Source organism: Equus quagga, chromosome 1 (assembly GCF_021613505.1).
Source record: "Equus quagga isolate Etosha38 chromosome 1, UCLA_HA_Equagga_1.0, whole genome shotgun sequence".
Classification (NCBI taxonomy): Eukaryota; Metazoa; Chordata; class Mammalia; order Perissodactyla; family Equidae; genus Equus; species Equus quagga.
In genome coordinates, this window is record NC_060267.1 from 104,313,354 (window position 1) to 104,330,455 (window position 17,102).

Below are 17,102 nucleotides of genomic sequence, written 5' to 3' on the forward strand. Positions count from 1 at the left end.
CTGGCTGTTATCGTTGCTATTGTTAATTCAAACCATCAGGAAAATGAGCTAAACAATACTCTTCATGTTCACTGTTAGGATAAAAATGTCTCTGTCTCTCTTTTTTGCCCTGGACGGTACAGCTCTGTCTCTCTCTCCACATCCCTTCAGACAGAAAAACCAAAGAAAAACAACCATAAACCCAGCAGAAACAACCCTCTCTAAATAATAATTACCACCATTTATAATATAAAATAGGAAATTCTGTCTCGAGATTGCAAATGAAAGTAGCAGCCTATGGTTGGGTAGGAATGAGAAGCAAAAGGGAAGAGAGGAATTATCCAGAACCCTGGAATTTTAGGGCTGATTCAGATACCGTAGAGATGGAAGAGAGAAGAATGTTGTGTATTGAAGTGGGACGTATGGTGAGTAAGAAAGAAGAGATGAGGCTTGGGGAAATGGGTGAGTAAATGGACATTTTGTGTGAAGTCAACAGAGTAATCTCTGGGATTAGATCCCTCTTTTTAATGCAGTCTTCAGAATATGCTTTTGCTTCATTTAAATAACGGATAAGTAGTTATTGTGACTTTTGAATATTTGACAGCTTTTAGGGTAATAAGAATGCTAAGTTTAACTGAGCACAGCATTATGATCATTTTTTTAAAGTTAAAAAAAAATGCGTGTGGATGCCTTCACAGATATACAGCCGTCTTAAATTACTGTTCCCTCTTCCCGATGGACACACGTGTTACGTGGCGGTGGCATTTCTTGACACTCCTTTCAGAAATCCACATACGATCTAATTAAGCAGAAGGAAACTGCTAACTGGAGCAGGACGACCTTTGTTCCTGCTTCTTTTTTATAGGTGTTGTTTCTGTTGGCGATTCTTTGGGGGTTGGAGGGGCAGGGCAGTCTTATTGTCTGAACAGGGCTCACTTCTCTTCATGGAATAGCAAGAAACCCCATTGTCTTTAGGAAGGATGGCGGTAATAATTCCCTGCGTTTGTATGTACTTTGCAGTTTAGAAAACACAAATAGCCATTGTCTCATTGGGTCCTTGACAGCCTCACGCGAGGGGCAAGTGAGGTTTTATCATTTTACCCTTTTGCAGGTAAGGAAACTGAGGCTGGGAGAGGTAGAATTCCGTGACCAAGATCACATGGCTGAGCTGGACTGGGAACCGGGCTTTTCTGACTCTGTATCTAGGACTCTCTTTTACTGGAAAGCCAGAAGGAGACTGCAGAGAGCTCATCGTCATTAGGGCCCATTGTTGCTCTCAGTTTCCCATTCTACCTTCTTCTCCGCCTTTGCTGTCTCACTCCTGGCTTCACCCCTACCGTGTTTTCTCCTTGGCTTCGTCCTTAGTTCCTAGATCCTCTTTTCTCTTTCTCTAGGATCTGAGTCCCTCACTAGGACTGTGGGTTGTTGTTACTGGGGCCGCAGTCTTGGCGCTTCTCTGGGAGGCTGGAGTGTCGCTGATCTAAGCCTGGTTAGAAGCCTGGTTCTTCTGCAGAGCTCGCCAAGCTGTCAGTGCTCTCCCTCCTGCCTCCCCTAGACTTGACACAGAACTCAGGGCCTCCAACCCCGCTGGCCTCCCTCCGTTGCCAGCGTAGACTCTAGAGTTCTTTCGTCTCATTTGTTCTTTCAACAAATCTTCATTGATCATCTGCCAGGTGCCTGGCATTGTGTTAGCTGCTGGGGAAACAATGAAAAGGAAAACTGGGAGGGAGATGGACATTCATGAGAAGGGCACACATGTGATGTTACAACTGCCGAAGTCCTCTGAAGGGAGGTTCATGGCACTGCGAGAGTCATAATAATTCACCACCACCAGCCTTAACTAGACACACACACTGTGGAAATCCTACTGTGCTCCTCCAGTAAGTGCTCTGTCCCATTTCCAGGACCCCTCACACCCCACACATCCCTACCCGTGTGGCGATAAATAGGAAATCCTGTTTGTACATTTCTGGTCTTAATAACAGGTGAGTATTGGCAGTTTATAAATTTCTGGTCCTGTTCCAGGTACGGAGCATCTGTAGTCTAAGATGACAGGCTGAGAACAAGGGGGTTCATTTGCCCCTTCTGTGTAAAGCAAGACTGGAATTGTGTAAATTCAGGTGATCAGGTTCACAGTATAGCTTCCCAATGGGAGGGAACTTGAGCTGTTCTTAGGTTGGCTCACGTCGCCCCCTAGTCCTGCCCAGGAGTAACTCCCTGGGATGCAGTTGAACTCTGGAAGGTATGGAAGGCTTGGGGTTCCCTCAGCCAGGTGCTCTACTAAATTCAGTTCAAAATCCTCACCCCGTCCAGTAGTCCTGAACCTGAAGGAGAGGGGAGCGTGTCAGAATTATGTGGGGAGCTATTTCCAAACTACTGCTGTGTGTAGTTGTTTCCTGGGGATACATTCAAAATGCATCTTTCTGGGCCCCACCCTAGATTTACTGAATCACCCTCCACATGTGGGGCCTGGGCATCCGTGGCTTTCAGTGCCTCCTGGGTGATTCTAATGTGTGGCCAGGATTGAAAGCTGCTCTTCTAGTGGATGGATTTCTGGTGGCCTCGTGACTGTAATGTCCTCACAAATAGAAGCATCAATAAATAACAACCAAAGGATGATTAACAAGGCAATGTTGGCAAATCTATCCTTGGAAAGATGAAATTGTTTGCACTGTGAAAAGAATTTGATGGTATTGGCCATTATGTGATTTAATTGAATACTTTCAACAAAAACCATTTAAAATATAGTTGACTTGGTGAAAAAAGAAAATTGGGACCATCTGCTTACTTTATGAAGACTCTGTTTTCCTTTATCCGGGTTTTTAGGTCAGTAATTAATTCAGGAAACTTGAAATGTCTACCCCTATAGGCATTGGGGCATATATGAAGAAAACTAAGACACGGATCTAACTTCAGAGAGATCACAGTGTGGTGAGGAAGATGAATTTGTTTAAAATTTTTAAGGTACAGTTCTTACAGGTGCATGTTAATCTTAACATTGCAAATGATCTGTTTTTCATACCTAGTTTTTATTCAGTTGCTTTTTGTAAATCGAATGTAAAACTCACCCTTTGCAAGTTAACAATCATTGTAGACATTAAAAACTTCTTATTTTTAGTTAAAAGTAAGACCTTGGGGAGCCAGCCCTGATGGCCTAGTGGTTAAAGTTTGGGCTTTCTCTGCTCCAGTGGCCCGGGTTCAGTTCCCGGCAGTGGGACCACACCACCTGTCTGCCAGTTGCCATGCCGTGGTGGCAGCTCACAGAGAGCAACGAGAAGGACTTATGACTAGAATATACAGCTGCAGTGGGGCTCAGGAGAGGGGGGAAAAAAAGTAAGACTTCGGGTATAGTGGAAAATCACAGCTTCAGATCCCAGATCTACCACTCTCTGTGTGAGTTTGCACAAGCTACTTAGCCTGCTGTCTGTTTCCCATCTGTAAAATGGTGATAGTACCTCATAGCATTGTTGTGAGGATTTAAAAAGAAACAAGATCTGTGAGAGAACCCAGCGCTAGGGCACGCACCATGCGCAACATGGAGCGAGTGTCATTTGTCCTTCTTTCCTTCCAGCTATAGGGAAAAAATAACATTTGAAGACAGTAGGACATTGACCTCTTGAACTGTATCAGCTATTGATTATATGGCTAAGGGGAAAAATTCTAATAATGGTTTACTTCCATCAGAGTTCCTCAATAGTGGCATTATTGGCCAGATAACTCTTTGCTGTGGGAGGCTATCCTGTGCATTGTAGCATCCCTGGCCTCCATCCACTAGATGCCAGTACTACCCCCAGGTTGTGACAACCAGGCATTGCTGATGTCCCCTGGGTTGGGGGAAGCAGAATTGCCCAGGTTGACAGCCACTGTGTTAGACCCTTTCCCTCTGTTCTGGGTGGTGAATCCTGTCCCTCTGCCTCTTACAGCCCTTTAAAAGTTTTTACTCTGGGTCAGAGAAGTGCACAGTCAAACCACAGTGAGGCCACTCCATACCTACCAGAGTAGTGGGAATGGAAAAGATGGAAAAGTGTTGGCAAGGACATGGAGTAACCTGAAATCCCATACGCTGCTGGCAGGAGTATAAATTGGTACCATTGCTTTGGAAAACTATTTGGCAATATCTACTTAAGCTGAAAATATGTTCACTCTATGAGCTAACGTATCTGCTCCTAAGTGTGTGTATGCAACAGAAATGCAGTCATATGTCACCAAAGACACGTACTAGAATATTTGTAGCACGACTATTTATAATATCCCCCAAATAGAAACTACCTAAATGCCCATCAACAGTAGAATGAAGGAAGTGTGATCTATTAGAGCAATAGAATACTATACAGCAATGAAAATGAATGATTTTTTTTTTCAGCTGCACATAAAAATAGGAATAACACCCATAAACATAATGTTGAGTGAAAGGATCCAGTCACATAAGAGTACATACCAAATGATTCTCTCTATATAATGTGTTCAAACTAATTAATACTCTTAGTGGTTAGAATAGTAGTTACCCTATAGGAGTAGTTGTTAGAAGGGGGCACAAGGGGAGGAGGTAGTAAAATTCTCTCTGTTAAAAAAAACAGGTGTGGTGTCTGTTTTCTGGACTGGATCCTAACTGGTTGAAAGGGTGATTCCAGAGGTAGGAAAATGCTGTATAATTGATGAAGTACTATGACGGCAAATTGAACTGCTAATTGAAGATTGGGTCAAACAATGGGGTATCAGTGTTCTTAGCTCTTCAAATGTTAAATATTTGGGACTTTTCCTTCATTGTATTTCTTCTCCTGTTTTTACTATGGAAGTAAGTTCTAGCCAACCCTGGCAGGAATATGTCTGTGGATAGTTATAATTTTTGAGAATGTGAATATTAGAGTAATATTTTATTTGTGAATGTTCTTTGAATGGGATTTACTGAACCTAAATTGTTTGTAGTAATGAAAGTCACTAAAATAATCATTTTTGTTTGCAAGGAAGCATTTGTTCCAAGCATGGAAGGCACTCGTAAAACTAGCAAGTTACAGTGTTTTGCAAGAGATTTCTCCTTTCTTCGGAATGTTAAATGGTTAAATTCCCTTCTCTAGTACTGATTTATTTAAAACAAGAGTCCTAGTCTGCACTTTTAAATACTATTTATATTTTAAATTCATGTTAATAAAGCAAATTTTTAATTCAATCATTTGATATCAATTGGTTTTGTTGGAATTTTGTTTTTGCAAAGAGTGAGAGGAACTGTTTGTTGAAAGATATTTACTGTGACTTTTAAAATTAAATAAAATAAGAGGCTGACTTTGTTTAAAATCAGATGAGTGGCCCAAATCATGCAGTTTGCTTTTCAAAATTGTCTTTGCAATTTAAAATTCATCCCTAGAGGGTGCTATTGTACTGAAAGTTTAAATCTTTGATTTGAAGAACCATTTTAAGTTGTTTTAAAAGTACATATATTTGTGTTAAAATCCCACTATATTAAGTAAATGATCTAGTGGTACTCAACAGAAGTTGAGAGTGTTTTAACTTAAAAATGGTACCATTTTATGAACAATAAAAGTCAAGACAAATAGCTTAATGGTATTTGCTTTCATGAAAAATTTGACAAAATACTGTATATTTTTCATCGTCATTTCAGTGTGAGCAACTCCAAGTTAGAGAAATAAGCAATATTTTATGATATGTTTAGGGATTCTTTCCTTGAAAGAAAACGTAGTAACATAGGGAACTTAATAGATATTCAGGTTCACATTGTTGATACTTGACATGTTTTAAAATTGTTTCATTTTGGTGTCTTTTTTAATTCAACAGCTGTGTTGTTGAGGACCTACTGTGTAGAAAGCAGTCTTTATAATCTGGGAGGAGAGAGATCCATAAGTTATCTCATAGTCTGCCTTGTTTTATAATTAAGTGCAGCATAAGCCTAATATACCATGGAATGAAAGATTGGTTCCAGCTAATGGGCTGCTTGGAGAAGGTGGGCTTTTAGCTAAGCCTTTAACTTTGCATTCTGAACAGCATTTAAAAGAAAAGAAGCTTTGGTTTCTTCAGTCTTCTTTCTTACCACTCAATGCTAGGTTTTCACTTCCGCCCTTTTCTATGCTTTCCTTCTCACAACCTTGTCTTAGTAATTAAGGTAATTAGATAGGGGCCGGCCTGGTGGTGCAGCGGTTAAGTTCGCCCGTTCTGCTTCTTGGTGGCCCGGGGTTCGCTGGTTCAGATCCCAGGTGCGGACATTGCACCGCTTGGCAAAACCCATGCTGTGGTAGGCGTCCCACGTGTATAAAGTAGAGGAAGATGGGCATGGATCTTAGCTCAGGGCCAGTCTTCCTCAGCAAAAAGAGGAGGATTGGCAGTAGTTAGCTCAGGGCCAGTCTTCCTCAGCAAAAAGAGGAGGATTGGCAGTAGTTAGCTCAGGGCTAATCTTCCTCAAAAAAAAAAAAAAGAAAAGATAGTTAGATAAAACAGTGAAAGTTCCTTGACCAGTGAAGTGTCTAACAAACATCATCATCATTATTATTGTGACTGTTCATATTATATTGAAGAATGTAACCATAAATTGCAGTGGATTCTAGAGATGCTCTTAAACATGCATTTTCACACATCCAACTTCTCGTTTAACCAATACCTTGGATCAAGGTACAGTCAGACTTATTTTCTTCCTTTGGTAAGGTCTTTTAAAATTATTATTCACATGTCAAGTTAAAGTGATTTCTAAAAAAATAAATGTGTGGTAAGGAGAAAAAAATGTTAAAATGAAAGCATTAGCTAAATATCTAGGTTGCTTAGAATCCTGAGAAGAAGAGAGCAATTGAATCCAGTGGGGGAACCAAATAGCCCAGTAGGGTTATTTATATTTCCCAGTGTCTTTGAGGAGATTATTATTAGACTTAACATTAAAATATTCCACTTCTGCAAGTGCTCTGATGAAAGCATTTTGTTTTTTAAAAAGTGTCTGGAGAGTGCTTTTGATCGCTGGCTTTTATTAAGCAGCTCACAGTTGTGCTAGCTCTGTTTTACACTGGTAGTCAACTCTCCAGCAAATAGAACAATTTTACCCAATAGTTAGCCTGGGCTTGCTTCTAGCATCATTTTACCATCATTATGCTAAGATGCTGCCATAGTGAACATTTATGGAGCACTTATTGTATGCCTTGGGGAGCTTTATACCAAGAACTGAAGCTTAGTTTTCCTTTTCTCCAGAAGCTTATGGTCTAGTTTAGGGGATCGATACTAATATGTGAAACGATTACTAAATAATGAAGACAGAAAGCAGGTGCATATATGTCTATGTGCTCTGGAAGTTTAAACAGAGTTTCTCTCTGTGGGCTGTTCCTTTTTTTTCTTCCAGTTTTATTGAGCTGTAGTTGACATACATCGCTATATTGCAGGCTGTGCTGTAGGACAGACACCTCATCATAAACGTCTCTGAATCTTACAAAGGTCTAAATACATGTTTGGAATTTTATTGTCTTTAGTTGTTAAATCTAAATCAAAAGGACAGATCACAGTGTTTAAAAATAAGGTATACGTATGTTCCACGGCTTGTGCCTTACCAGGGCATGTTTTCTCATTATGTGTCTGCTTTTTCAAAAGTGGGGAACTTCCTTCACCCTCACCTTGATTATGTAAGGAATATGCTCTTTGTAGGTAAATTAGAAATACAGAAAAATGTCAAAAATGCCCGCCACTCAAAGATAGGCATTATTAACATTTTGGTGTACTTTCTGTCTTTTAAATACATATGTATACTTTTTTCTACTTACGTGTATATATTCATAAATATATAAGAAAATTGATGCATCGTGTACATACTACTTTTATATCCTATTTTTTACTTGTTTTCAATTAACATATGTAGTACTATTATATAGTACAGAGTGTAGCATTTCCTCCTGTCATTATATATTTTTGAAGGAATTATAACAGCTGAATGATATTGTTAAAAACAAAATTCAGCCAAGTAAGTTTGGAGATCTGATTGGCTTTATTAAAGAATTCATGAGTCAGGCAGTGTCCCATCCAGCAATTCTTGAAGGGTGCTCCAAGGAGTTGTACAGAATGGAAGGTTTTGATAGCAGAAGGAGGGCAAGGAAGTTATTAGCAAAAGAAGAGAAAGGATTGTTTCAGGCCAGGTCGTCTTCTTTGGTGGGAGGGAGCGGCAAGGGTCTCACGCAGTTTACCTTACTGGTGCTGATCAGGAAGTTTCAGCTGACTGCTTAAAGGTTGCATTTCTGTGAGAGCGTGAAACTGCAGTTAAGTCTTGGTTTGCTGTCGTGGGGGCAAATGACTCCATTTGGGGCTGTTATTTCTATTTTAACAATATTCTGTCATTGATATACCACAGTTATAATGCATTCCCTTATTTTTGCGCTTTAGGTTTTCCATTTTTCATTATTATAAATATAAGAATGATAAGCATCTTTATATAACTCTTTGACCAAATCTTATTGCTTTCTTAAGACAGAGTTCTAGAAGTAGAGTCCAGTGCAAGCACAAGGATATGAGCGTTTTCCAGAGCACTGATAGCTTGGTGTGTGTGTCAGACTGCTCTGTAGAAAGGCATTATCTGCTTACGCTTCCACCGGCAGGGAACCCAGGTTCCAATGGCATCTCGCCTCACAGGCATTAAATAAGATCGAAAACGTCTTTTCTTTTTGTTAATTTGGCAGATGGAGAATTACTTAATTTTTTTAAAATTTGTATTCTTTAAGTTTTTAATGAGGCTCACTAGATTTTTAAAAATGTATCGGCCATTTGTTTCTCATGTTCTTTGCTCACTTAAAAAATATTTATTTTTTTCTATTTTTAGATGTTCTTTATATACCAAGACCCTGTATTTATCCTTCATCCACCATAATATATATTACAAATATATTCTTCTGTTTTGTGTTTTGCCTCTCTACTTGGTCTGGGTGTTTTTGGATGTACAAAAACATAAAATTTGTATGTTCAGTCAAATTCCTCAGCGTTTTCCTCTATGATTTCTGTCTTTGATTTAAGGGTCTTTTCAGGCTTAGGAGATGTTTCCCTATTCCAAATTAGATAGTCTGAACATCTTCTTAGAGTATTTAAAGTTTTTACAGTAAAAACTTTGTATAACAGTAGATGTTTAGAGCTACTTATTCTGTACCACTTCCACCCCAAAAATGTTCTTTGCCTTATGTTTTAAATATCTGACTGCTCAAATTTCTTCATCCTTAAAAAAAACCGCAAAACTTCCTACCTGATTTTTTGTGGATGAATTTTAGAACCATCTTTCCAATTTCCTTAAAAACAATCCTGTTGGTACTTTAATTGTAACTATATTAGCCTATGAATGAACTTGAGAAGCATTGACATTTTCCAGTATTTGGATTTTTAAAATGAATGTGTTGATTGTAACCTGAAGCTCGGTCAGAATCTAGATGAGTGTTCCTCAAATGTGAGGACTTGTGGTCCCCAAAAGATGTTGACATGATCATGTCTTTAGATAATCCAGAGTGTGCTGGGAGTAGAGAGGGGGGAATTGACAATCTGCCTGTGAGGCGTTTTAACCCTACTGATTTTATTCAACAAGCATTTATTGATGGCCTACCATGTGCCAGGCTTATGCCAGACTGACCTTGCAAAGGTGAAGAAGGCATAGCCCTTGCTCTTAAAGCCTAGACCTGATTAGGATAGAAGCATGTACATGGGGAAAGGATAGCACAGAGCAGGGAATGAGATGGAAGGACGACGGGCCCACAAGACGTGAGAGGCACGTGCCAAGTCTTGAGGGAAGAATGGGTGTTTGCTGGGTAGACAGGCTGGAAAAGTCTTTCACCAAGAGAGAACCTGTGCACCGAGAAGAGAAATAATGTAGTTTTTAAGAGTAACTGTAGGGAGGTCAATGTTCTTGAAGCATACAGTGAAAGATGTGAGGAGCTGGAATGGAGCAGGCCCGGGTTGCCGAGGGCATTTACCATACTGCAGAGTCCGGCCGTTGGAGCTAGCCGTCCTCTAGCACAGGGCTTCTCAGACTGTCTGGGTGGAAGATTTAAGAGACATAAAATTACTCTGTCAAATTGCTATAAAAGTTTCCAAATGTTCACTCTTGGTTTGTGTATCTGTCTCTTGTGGATAGTGACAAGCAGTTCTTGAACCCGTCCGTGGACCACACGTCAGTAGCACCACGCTAGCATCCCGAATCAGTGGGAAAGATGTGACTAGGGGATGGAGGTGTTATGACAGATCATTCTAAACAAACGTCAGAGTCTACCTGTGGAACTGTGTGCATACAGATGATTGCCGCTCAGAGGCCGAGAACCATGTTGTAAGTGATACTGAGATATTAAAGGAAGTTACTGAATATTTTACTCATATTTTTACAACTGTATTGTTTGAATTTGGTTAAATCACTATATTTAAAAAAACAAAACTATCCTTCTCAAACTAAGTATATAAAATGAAGTATCTTAAGGCAGGTAATTTTTTCCTTCTTGGATGAAAGCAATGTTTCTCAGCCTTGGCTGCATATTAGAATCACATGGGACCCTTTAAAAATGATACTGATGCTGGGCCTCACCTTAGATTATATATCAGGATTTTTAGAAGCTCCACATTGACTCTGATGTGCAGCCAGCTCTCTCCCACGTGGGTTATGCTAACGACTCATAACGTTTTCTGATTGAGAATTTATGTCAAGAACGTAGCACAATAATTGTTCTCCAAAGCTATCAGTTGAATTTGCATCTATACCTAAAGATATTAAGATTCAGTGCAATAATCTTGTCTATAATAGATGCAATAAGAGTTTTCTTTCTACCCTGCCTGCCAAATACCACAAAGTATTTTAATTATAAGTGATGGAATACATAGCTTTCAATATAGCTTATTCAGTACCTAGAATATGTAATCTAGCATTAATAAATATCCTTATAAATTAGAGCTTGTAAAATCTTGATTCTTCTGTTGCCTACTTCACCTGCTGCTATCCCTGTTACAGCCGTTGTAGCAGTGATGGCAACGGTGTTGGGTGTTGTGTTAATCTCCAAATGAGATTTGATTAGAACAGCTTGCCGTGAACATGCCTCTTACCCAAAATGCAACTATTGCTGAATTTTTAACATATAACCTCTCGAAATTATTTATTCACCTCTTCTTTTAGAGCATTAAAATTTCAGGTCTTGGTCTACAATATGGCACACTCCTTGATATTTTCTAAATCTTCAAATACCATACAATAATATCAGTACAGAAACACTTCCTGTGGTGAATTGTCTATTTATGGTGTCAAAAGCTAGCTGTGATGTGCAAAGATAAAACCAGTTTTTCCCTGTTTTGCTAGTGTGTTCTTCGTGTGCTGAAGTGGTTCACTCATTCAGTAAACAGCTTTTGGGCACCTACTTGTGCTAGATATTGGAGATGGCAAAGTTTAAGCCCCAAGTCCTTCCAACAAGGAATGACATGGCGGCAGGCTGCTGGGTGCCTCTGGTGCACAGACGGAACAGCTTTCATATGTGCAAATGAAAATAATTTTACCCCCCACCCCATCATTTCAAGTAGACTTTCACTTTTGGATATATCAGTATTACTTGCTTAAACTCTCTGTTTTCCCCACCTTGTTCTTTAGAAGGTTATAATATTAGGGAAAAAACACTCTAAAAGTAGTTTTACCGATTATTTTGGGGCCATGGGCCAGTCTTGAATCCCTCTGAGCCTCAGTTTCCGCTGCTGTAAGACCACCCCTGCCCTGTCCATGTGATTGTTATGAGGATTAAGAGAGACGTTACATGTAGCAGCATTACCATCAGAAATTTAAATATAGGAAGTGTAAGTGGACATTGTAAAACAATTTTAAAAAGAAACCTTACAAATCTGTGTGTTTTATGGACCACAGCAAAACGCTTGGGTTTCTGAAACTCAAAATTGAAGATACACCAAAGTTAAATGCCATGGAAGTTTGCTTCCATGATGGCTTTTTTACTTTTTTCTCAGCTCCCGAAAAAGAAACTTCCTGGGTTTTCTTTTCCCTCCTACGGTTTTGCAGTGGCAAGGCTGCTTCCTGTCAAGCGCAGCTCTGCCACGGGCCCTCTGTACAGACTCCACCTCCTCTTTCTCTTTCTTTCAAACACTTAGTACATTTAGAGACTGATCTTGTGCAGAAAATAGCCCCGCCGTTTGAAGAGCTCCAGGGGCTCAGTGAGCATGCTCCGACCCCCTCCCGCTGGGAAGAGGAAGCTCGATTGCATACGAGTCATACCAAGCATAGCCAGCATGTCAGCGCAGTTAACTTGCAGCGGGCTGTGAGGAAAGCGAGCGTGGCTTTGTCCTAGGAAATGTGCTTCGTGTTTTTCTTTTTTACTCCTTTTTTATTTTCGAAAAAAGACCTGTAAAGACTTCTGAAACAATTTTTAAATGCTCAATTGAGGATACAAAACGTATACCGTCTACAAATAAACCCTTGAAGGGTTTTGTGCGAGTTCGATTTTTTTTTTGTGCGTGTGTTCTTTTTTTTACTTTTACATACTTTGTTTTGATCATCTGAGGCCGGGCCTCCGTCTTTGTGAAGTTTAAGCGAAGAGCCAGGAGCTACTCAGCAATAATTGATTTTTGAAACGTACTCTTTTGGGGCGAAAGCAAAGAGCTGGTTTTCTGTGCTAGCCCAATAAATGCTATTTATGAAGATGGACCTGTTGAACTACCAGTACTTGGACAAGATGAACAACAATATCGGCATTCTGTGCTATGAAGGTAGAGCTTCCGTTCTGGAAACTGCTGTTCCACTGCTTTGGTCAAGGCCACTCCTTCTTTAGGGTTCTGAATGCCTTCTCTGCATTTTGTTCTCTTTCTTGGGACTTGAGGGTGCTTTGAAAAGCGAGCGGTTATTATGTACTGTTTTCGATACAAAGTTGGTTGTTTGGATCTGAGCCTTCAGGGTTCCGGTGGAGAGGGCTGGGGGGCGGGGAGGCGGTGAAATAGAAACTGTTAAAAGTTTGCTTTATGCTTGCAACATACTAACTCTTCAAATTTTTAACTCTTTAAAATGTTTTCTTTTCTTCTTTTTTTTTTTTTTGATTTCTGTTGACATTCTCATTAGAGGAAGTACTTCTAGGACCCAAGTAAAACTTAAATGTGTCGAGTTTTGTTTTTGTTTTTTTGCTTTGATACTTATTTTAAACATACACTCATGTTGTATTCCAGCAGTGCTTTGGATTTTCCTGTAGAGGGGAACAGAAAGTTACAGTGAATTTTTGTTTTTGGGAGTGATTACTCCAAACAATGAAGAATTTTTCTGTTCATTTTGGAGGACTGGAAGGGCACCCGTGTCACAGAGCACAGACTGGCTCTTTGTCTGATTTCCCATTTCCTGTACAGCTCTGAAAGAGTTCTGACATTGAAGGATGTTCCCTCCACACTCTGGTCCCTTGTGGAAGTGATTGCACAACACACCAACCAGAAAGCTAGATGAAAAAAAAAAAAACAACTCCAGATTCTTATTGTTTATTACCTCCTACTAAACCATGAGGTATTTCCCCACTGCCTTGTAGTATTTGAAGCCGTCTCTGTTAGTAGTAAGAAGAGAGAAAGCGATTTCTTAATCTGTTGGAACATTATCTACGTGCGATTTGAAACAGTGGTAATGGCCTGGGTTTGAGTGGCCGGAGAGGCATCTCTGGGGGAATGCAGCTTGGCAGGAGGAGTGTTTTTTGTTGTAACCACATACAAATCGAGGCACCATCTCCTTTCTGATTCAGCAGGAGCAGTTTCCATGTTTTCTCCTACAGTGAACTGAACAAGAAAACATTGAAGAAATGTGGGAGGGTGAGCCGACCCACTTGTATTTTTCATGTAAAAATTTCAGGCCTGTTGCCTAATCAGTTGAAAACTTACCCTTTCCCCTTCAAGAAAGAAAATAATCTCATTCAATTTTTTGTTATTGTTTTAATTAATTTATTTTTTTTAACTCTATGGATAAGGATCTCATACTTAAGGTTTTTTTTTAAAAAAGCTTTTTTTGTTTTTTTCTTTACTCCTAGTTGTTCCACTGATAAGAATTTTGGTGAATTGCTTTCTTTGAATCTGCTGCTTTAAGTATCATCTTACTTCTGAAGTCCCTCATTTAAAAGGGAGACTTCTTCAGAACTAAGTAGCAAGCAGCTGGGCCTGTTTCCTGTGAAATTAACATATTGCAGTTAGTTTCTTAGACTTTTTCAGTGAACAAGAAATGAAAACCTTAAGGCGATTTCCATTGACTTGTGTTTGTCATCGAGTAATGTGATATTTTCAAAACCAAAACAAAACAATGATCAGCCTAAGAGAAGAATATAAGGCTTGCTAGCAAATTGATAGCACGATCATTTTTTATGTCTCCAGTTGGTGGTGAGGAAAAGCTCATGGAAAGCGTGCCCAGGTTGATTTATTGTTGGGTAGTAGGTAACACAGTGAGAGCAGTCTTCTGGCTTCCTTATTTGGGAGGACGAAACTTTGATTTTGAAAGTTGAGTAGATATGTGGGATGATTTGCCATAGTCTGTTTGGTTTAAACATCTGCTGCTATTTTCCTTATTATGAAAGTTAACATTACTTTAACACCAAAATAAATACACAGGAAATGAAGAAAAGCACAGCAAAATTTGAGTGGTGTTTATAGTGGGTTGTTTATGTCCCAGTGGTTTTCTCAGTGTAAACACTGCACACATCTGCTCTGAACTCAAAAGAGTGTTTTGAAGATGGGCATAAATCTTAGATGGGATTTTTTTTTTTTTGGTAAGAAAAGTTGGAAGAGTTATTGTTCCTTTAGATCTGACACTTTGAGAATATTCCTATTAAACATAGCACACCAGCATTCCTGGGAGGTTATTTGGAAAATGGAATGTACGGTTGGTGGGCAACATTTAATTCCACTGAGGGCACAGGCAAGTTTCACATCTCTTAAGAATAAGGGACACGTTAATTTTCTGAATGTTTAGTTTTAAAAATTAAGATGTTGATGGTTAGTTTTTCTTATTCTCTAGGTTAGTTATAACATATTCGTTAGTTTTATTAACAGCTCTACTCTTCAAAATAAACCATGTTCTGCATCGTCTTTATTCAACCTCTCTACCAACTTAGACACAAATAAGTCTTTTTAAACCAATTATCTTGTCGCATATAAGGTCTTCCTGAAATCCCACATTCACAAAGTGGACTCTGAGTGGTTTAGGTAGGGCCTCTGCTTGGTGAATTCTCTCTGGCACTTTCACTGTAGTAATCTACAAGCGTAATTGAAAAGAGAGTAAAGGAAAAAATTAACCACAAATAGTAGGTTTGGGTGGGGTGGGGGCCCATTGGGATAGGAGAAGAAGATTGGTGAAGGGCAGGGAGAGTTTAAGTCTGGCTAACTTCTGGAAACTAACTAATTACCTTCATTGGTGGTGAGCAAATTAGCAGCACTCTGCTTATGTTAGTGTGTTTGTTAAAACACCTCATGGTTTATTACGACAATCCTCAACCATTAACTAGTTCATTACTGAAAGTTCAAATCGGTACCCACTTGAATCCAGATTTTGCCTCCATCTGCATGAAAAGGTCATAGGCCATCCTCAGCCTTCATTTTTTCCCTCTGAACTGAGAATACTCCACTAGTAGACTGAACGCCTTGTGATGGCGGGGCATTGTCTTGATCACTGCTGTGTCCCTGAGTCTGGCACGGTGCCTGATTTGGCTCTCAGGAAGTGGCTGACTAAAAATCATTGAAATCTCTCCAGTGGCATAGTTGCTACTGTGTAATTTAGTGTTTAATTATATACGATCTTCTATTCTCTAATTATCTAATTATTGCAAAGCTATGCAAGTCCTTAGACATATCAAATACGTTTACCTTGTTTTTGCCAAGGAAACTGAGGCCCAGAGAGGTAAATTGTCTGTTTAGGTTTCTTGAGAAGGTTTGTAGCAGAATTGAATTGAGGAGGGAACCCACTGGTTTGGACTATCCTGTGGTTCTTCAATACCATACTGGCTCTCCAACATTATTTTATGTCTTCTGTCCTTAATTATTAGTTCTGAGATGTTAGAGACCGGGTCCTGTCCAGGGACCCTCAGAGCCCCTAGCACAGGATGCCATCTTGGGTGACGGTGCACATCCAGTCTGTCCTGAGTGCTTCATTCCTCTGCAGCCAGTTGCTGGTCTAGATTCCCAGGCCGTTGCTCAGGAAAGATGGTAATGAGAACTCCAGGTGACCAAGCTTGTTAGAATTCATTCTCCTTGCTACTCTGGCACTTAGGTTTGCTTTACTTTTTCTGATTGTGCAGAGGAGGCGGCCCTGTGTAATGCCAGTTCACACAGAGTGTTTCCCCAAGGGAGCAGGGAGCTGGTTAGACCATTGACTTTTCTCAAGATGGCCGACGGTTATATTTACATAATTATTTGCTGCTGAAAACTTAGGTGTCCTAATTAATGTGCTCACGGTTGGCTGTGGCTTTAAGCTGCTGTTAGTGATACTTTAATTATGGGTTAAGAGCCATTAGTGTGTAATTTGGTAGCAGATTTCTCCCCTTTTAATTTAACACTGTGATTTATATTGGGAGAAAGTAAGAATAAGTTGCATATTGTGATCATCTGAAAGCTTAAGAGAAGAGTATTCTAAGTTCCTCAAATTTTAGAGCTGTTCATTGTTTTAGAACATAGTTATCACTTGTTTCATCACAGGCTACGTTTAAATTAATTTTCTGGAATCTAAAGGAAAATGCACACAACAAGAGTTGTTGAGTGAGTCTCTGCTAGGGATGTGAGCAAGGATGGGGGATGGGTTTCTTTTGTTTCCTGCCAGTCTAACTACCAGCAGTTTAATGGAGTCCTGGTTTCATTGTTCTTTGTCTAATGACCTCAGAGGGATCAGGAAGCTTAGGAGTGTTGGGTATGATTAAGGTGAAAAGGCCACAGAGCAGATCCATTTTGTACCAGCCTCTGGTCCCCAGCCCTGCAAAGCAAGTCTCCAGCTGTGGATCCAGGGGTGTGTTCTGAGGTAGAACATCTGCAACTATTTTACTGTGGAAGTTCATTTTACTTTAGCTTGTTATTTGTAGGAGAGGGTGAAGGGTAGGGGGTGGGGAAGAAGGAGGGGAGGAGGAATGGGAGGGGGAGAGAGCAGGGAGAGGTGGGGAGAGAGGGAGTGAGTGTGGGAGAGAGAGGGAGAGGGAGAG

The 17,102-nt window shown here is 39.9% G+C and overlaps 1 protein-coding gene across 6 annotated transcripts in view; it reads left to right on the top strand.

The window, feature by feature from the left end:
* VGLL4 (vestigial like family member 4) overlaps nt 1-17,102 on the top strand; it is a 142,396-nt gene that overhangs the window by 53,384 nt on the left and 71,910 nt on the right. Inside the window, exon 1 of one of the 6 annotated variants that reach the window (XM_046641523.1) lies at nt 12,056-12,672. The exons of the other annotated variants lie outside the window; for them this stretch is intronic. Coding sequence (XP_046497479.1) covers nt 12,591-12,672 — 82 coding nt within the window. The 5' untranslated portion in view covers nt 12,056-12,590. Of the gene's footprint in view, nt 1-12,055; nt 12,673-17,102 lie in introns of those variants that run through there. 6 annotated transcript variants of the gene reach the window in all.